Source organism: Tupaia chinensis, unplaced genomic scaffold (genome assembly GCF_000334495.1).
Source record: "Tupaia chinensis unplaced genomic scaffold, TupChi_1.0 Scaffold138060_1, whole genome shotgun sequence".
In the NCBI taxonomy this organism is placed as follows: domain Eukaryota; kingdom Metazoa; phylum Chordata; class Mammalia; order Scandentia; family Tupaiidae; genus Tupaia; species Tupaia belangeri.
In genome coordinates this window covers 465,610-470,924 of record NW_006197961.1, presented here as the reverse complement: position 1 = coordinate 470,924, position 5,315 = coordinate 465,610, and the positions used below count along the sequence as shown (strand labels likewise).

Genomic DNA, 5,315 nt, shown 5'->3' with positions numbered 1-5,315 from the left:
TGCCGCCCCCCTTCCCCTCCCTGGCTCGCGTCCAGGGCTGGCCCACAGAAGTCAGCCCAGACACGGGAAAGCCAGCAGAGAGGACACCGCCGCGTTTTGTTTATTAAAGTTAATTGGGGACTGCAGGCCCAGGGAAGCCTATGATTCATTAGCATCTTGATTAATATGCAGCTGTGGAGTATTAAGAAAAATGAAACAGAAAGGAATCAAATCCCCCAAGGAGAAGTTGGAAAAATAAAGGCACTCTCAGCTGACATCTGATGCGGCTTTTGTCCACCTCCACACCCCCAAATTTGAATGAACCCAATTTGAGTGTTTTTGTTTTGTTTTTTAACTATTTGCAAGGACACCATGAAAATCCGCTCCAGCTTCATCCCTTGAGCTAGGGAGAGAGCTTCGAACCATTGGCAGCACCAGCAGGTGGGGAACAGTTTTGTGCAGAGCCATACCTGGTGAAGTCATGGAGTTTAATTTCAGGGCGCTAACTCCTGGGACAGTCCAGGAGGTCCAAGAGAAGCTGAGACCCGCAAGTCAAACTGGGTGCCAGGAGGAATGTGGAATGTTCCAGTCAGCCCTGTCAGTGGCTCATTCATTTAGCCAATCAGTGAACGCGTAGGGAGCCTTAGGGGTACTGAAAAAACATGGGGGAGGATTTAGTCCCTGCCCTCAGTCGTGCAGTGGAGGGGCCCGCTGTGCATATCTACGGTGGCCTTATGATCTGCAGACCGAGAGGCTGTTAGGGTACAGGAGTGCAAGGATAAAGAGGATGGTCTCGGGGAATTAGAGAAGTCCCACCTTGTGCCAAATGTCAGGAGGCGGTAGAAAATAGACGGGGGTGGAGGGGGAGCAGGTGGTGTGGAGAGTAAGGCAACTGGATCCCACATGGTCGAATGTGTGGTTTGAGTCCCAGACCAGCGGCCTGAAAATCATACCAGGCACGTGTGCACATGTGCCCAAAATCCCAAGAGGAGACTGGAGAAGGGATAGTGGCGTGGCTATCTCCCTGGAGGGTGACGCTCTCGCTCTCCCCAGGGGGAAAAAAAAAACCAGCCTGGAAAGAGAGGGTGCAGGCCAGGGCCCTGGAAGTCCTGGTGTATTGTGCAGCTGAGCCTTTTCTTTCTTGATTTCACTGGTTGTTGTGTCTGTGTGTGTGTGTGTGTGTGTGTTTTAGAAAGGGTCCCACTGTCATGATGCTCCCGCCGCAGCCTCCCAGGTAGCTGACACTGCAGGTGCAAGCCTTTTAGGATGGACCAGGCATTGAACCCAGGCTTCCCAAGTGGCCTCAGCTTACTGAGCAGCAATGTCTAGTGTATGTCACAGCAGCTGGCCCTGACACAGTATTTGATTGACATAATTACAGTCACAGTGGGGGACAAGATTAACGTGTGTGTGTGTGTGTGTGTGTGCATTTAATATACTTTTTTCAAAGTATTAAGTTTATTATTATTTTAAAATTTGCTATAGGGCATGTGCACACTCTTTTTTTCTTTTGGAGAGGTTTTTGCTATAGGGTGCATGCGCTCGCCAGATAGACAGAGACAGACAGAGAGACAGAAAGCGAGAAATCAAAAGCGAGAAATCACCCCCCCCCGGGGGGGGATGGCCACACCGCAATCTCTTCTCTGTTCTCCTCTCGGGATATTGGGCACGCATGCACACGTGCCCAGCGTGAGTTTTAAGCCACCGAGTCCGGGACTCGAACCGCGGTTGACTACATGGGAGGCCAGCAACATAGCCATTACATTAACTGCTGGTCCCAGGATTTGGCTCTCTTAACCACCAGGCCACAGAGCTGTCCCTAAATACAGGTTGACAGACACCTACCTCACCTGGGAGCAGAGACATGCAGGTACACAGCGCCAGTGGCCGGCATGTGCTGAGGCATCCCCAGTAGGTGTGGAAAGCAGTGCAGTATGTTGTCACCCCCAAGGCCACTGGACAAAGCAGCTGCACTATTTATAGTAGCACTAGTGCTCATTCTAAAGAAGCAGGTTGGAAGGGCTGGCCGGTGGCTTGGTGGTTAAGGGTGCTGGGCTCTCACACGGCCGACTGCAGTTCGAGTCCTGGACCTAGCGGCTTGCTTTCTCTCTCTCTCTCTCTCTCACTCCATCCCTCTCTGGTCAAAATGGAAATAAATGAATAAATACATTTAAATAAAAAAATTTTTATGAGAGATTTTCGCTATTGGGCGCGTGTGCTCGCCAGACAGACAGAGAGAGACAGAGAGACAGAAAGCGAGAAGTCACCCCCCAGGGGGGATGGCCACGCTGCAATCCCTTCTCCTCCATTCTCCTCTCGGGATCTTGGGCACGCACGCACACGCGCCCGGCATGAGTTTTAAGCCACCGGGTCCAGGACGCGAACCACGGTCGACTACGTGGGAATCCAGCGACATAGCCATTACGCTAACTGCTGGTTCCCAATAAAATATTTTTTTTAAAAAAGCAAGTTGGCATGATAAAATACAGTGGGCTTTGGGGTGGGACAGATCTCCTTGTTCCAGAACCTCGGGCACATTCCGTGTGTGCCTCTGGGTCTGCTCTCTAAACTGTGAGATGGCAGTGCCATCCCCCTCTCAGGACAGGTGTGTGAGTGGAGTCACTGAGGAAGAGTGCAGCGCGGCGCACACGGGGCAAGTCGGCCCTCCTCCCACCGGCCCATTGGGATAGGCCCCCCGGGCGAGAGTGGTGCCATCTGGCTCTCTGTGCTTTCAGAAGTCAGGTTTCCAGCCCCAGCGTCGCCACCTCCAGCGCTGGTCGCCAGCTGCCGATGCTGGAAGGGAAGCCGGGACCCTGCTTCTCCTCTCTGGAGTCCAGCATCGAGGTCCTGAAGAAGAGAGCCCAGGAGCTGATCGAAAACATCAACGAGAGCAGGCAGAAGGACCACGCGCTCATGACCAACTTCAGGGACAGCCTCAAGATCAAGGTGACGGGCTCCTGGGGCACGAGGGGCATCCTTTTCTTTTCTTTTCTTTTCTTTTTAATTTTGCCAGAGGATATATGTGCTTGCCAGAGAGAGACAAAGAGAAAGTGAGAAAGCACTCCCCCCATGGGGAATTATCATGTCAAAATCTCTTCTCTATTTCTCTTTTGTTTTTAAGTGAGATTTTTGCCATAGGGAACTTGTGCTCCCGGGACTCGAACCCCATTTGACTACGTGGGAGTCCAGCAACATAGCCATTACGCCATCTGCTGGCCCCTAGTTCTCCGTTTTTTGCTATAGAGCACATGCACTTGCCAGAGAGGACAGAAAGAAGGGAAGTGAGAAATCACAAACAGCCACACACAGTCCCTTCTCTGCCACTCTCCTGTAGGGATTTTGGCCGAGCACGCACACACACAGGCCTGATTCTCAGGGTCTGGGACTTGAACCGTAGAGTTGGCCATGTGGGATCCAGCGCTTCAACTTCCATGCTGCCTCATGACCCCTCTTGTATTTATTTATTTATTTATTTACTTATTTACTTATTTATTATTATTATTTTTTGAGAGGTTTTTGTTATAGGGTGCATGTGCTCGCCAGAAATACAGTGAGAGACAGAGAGACAGAAAGGAAGAAACCACCCCCCAGGGGGGATAGCCATACCACAATCCCTTCTCCTCCAGTCTCCTCCTGGGATCTTGGGCATACACGCACACATGCCAGGCGTGAGTTTAAGCCACCGGGTCCGGGACTCGAACCGTGGTCAGCTACGTGGGAGTCCAGTGACATAGCCATTATGCTAATTGCTGGTCCCCTGTATTTTATTATATAGGGTCTCCTTGATGTTAGCCTCCCAGCTCAGGCCACAGGCTCACACCAACAGCCTTTTTAGACAAAAGACTGTTCATTGCCCAGAACAGTCTGAGCTCCTGAGCCTCCTGCCTCAGCCTCCCAGAGCTGCTGGGATTTCAGGGAGAGCCACCATGCCCAGCCCTAGGTTGCACCAAGAATCGAACCCACGTTTCTCATGAGGTCACAGGCTGCAGAGCTGTGTCTTGCCAGCCTTTGCCACTCTAGCTGGGCTGCCTTTTTTTTTTTTTTTAAAATAACCCCAGAACAGTCTGAGCTCCTGAGCCTCCTGCCTCAGCCTCCCAGAGCTGCTGGGATTTCAGGGAGAGCCACCATGCCCAGCCCTAGGTTGCACCAAGAATCGAACCCACGTTTCTCATGAGGTCACAGGCTGCAGAGCTGTGTCTTGCCAGCCTTTGCCACTCTAGCTGGGCTGCCTTTTTTTTTTTTTTTAAAATAACTTTTTTAGGGGCTGGCAGGTGGCGTGGTAGTTAAGGGTGCTGCACTCCCACATGTACGACCATGGTTCAACTCCCAGACCTGGCAGCTTTGTTCTTACTTTCTCTCCTGGTCAAATTAAAATACAGTTAAATAAAATAATTCTTTCTTTAAAAAAGGCACTTAAGGGAACCAGCAGTTGGCGTAATGGCTATGTCGCTGGACTCCCACGTAGTCGACCGCGGTTCACGTCCCGGACCCGGTGGCTTAAAACTCACGCCAGGCGCGTGTGCGTGCATGCCCAAGATCCCGAGAGGAGAATGGAGGAGAAGGGATTGCGGCGTGACCATCCCCCCTGGGGGGTGATTTCTCGCTTTCTGTCTCTATGTCTCTGTCTGGCGAGCACACGCGCCCTACAGTGAAAATCTCTCAAAAAAACAAAAAAAAGGCACTTAAAAAAAAAAAAGGCACTTAAAAATAATTTTAAAAAAATTCATGTTAGAGGAACCAGCAGGTAGCATAGTTGCTAAGGTGCTGGACTCCCACGTGGCCAACTGTGGTTTGAGTCCCAGCCATGGTGCTTGCTTTCTCACTTTCCTTCACTTTCTGTCTCTCTCTGGTCAAATTAAAAAATAATAAATACATAAAATAAATATCTCTTTGAAAAAAAATTCATGATACAGCACATGCGTGTGCACATGACAATGAGGGGGGGAGAGAGAGAGAGGAGCACCCTCTATGGGGTCTGGTCACACAGCGATCCCTTTCTGCCAGTCCTTTAGCCCGTCAGATCCTGGGCGCTTGCGTGTACACAGGGCAAGTCTCAGAATGACCTTGACAGGGATTTGAACCAAGGTCACCACGTGGGATCCAGCTTCTCTCGAGCAGCACATTACGGCTGCGCCACAGGGCCAGCCCCTGCGTTTACCATTTATATAAGATAAACCGCAGGAATCTGAGAGATCCGCTTAGAACCAGTGTCTAGCGATGCCTCATTTGGTTTCCAAGAACACGTCTTCCTCCTTGGAAGGTCTCGGACCTGACGGAGAAGCTGGAGGAGAGGATGTACCAGATCTACGACCACCACCACAAGGACCTCCACGAGC

The 5,315-nt window shown here is 51.0% G+C and overlaps 1 protein-coding gene across 1 annotated transcript in view; it reads left to right on the top strand.

Annotated features, from left to right (window-relative positions):
- Positions 1-5,315, top strand: part of SYCE2 (synaptonemal complex central element protein 2) — a 17,792-nt gene that overhangs the window by 11,382 nt on the left and 1,095 nt on the right. Inside the window, exons 3-4 of the mRNA XM_027776774.1 lie at positions 2,715-2,925; positions 5,240-5,313. Of these exons, the coding sequence (XP_027632575.1) occupies positions 2,715-2,925; positions 5,240-5,313 (285 nt within the window). The remainder of the gene's footprint in view (positions 1-2,714; positions 2,926-5,239; positions 5,314-5,315) is intronic.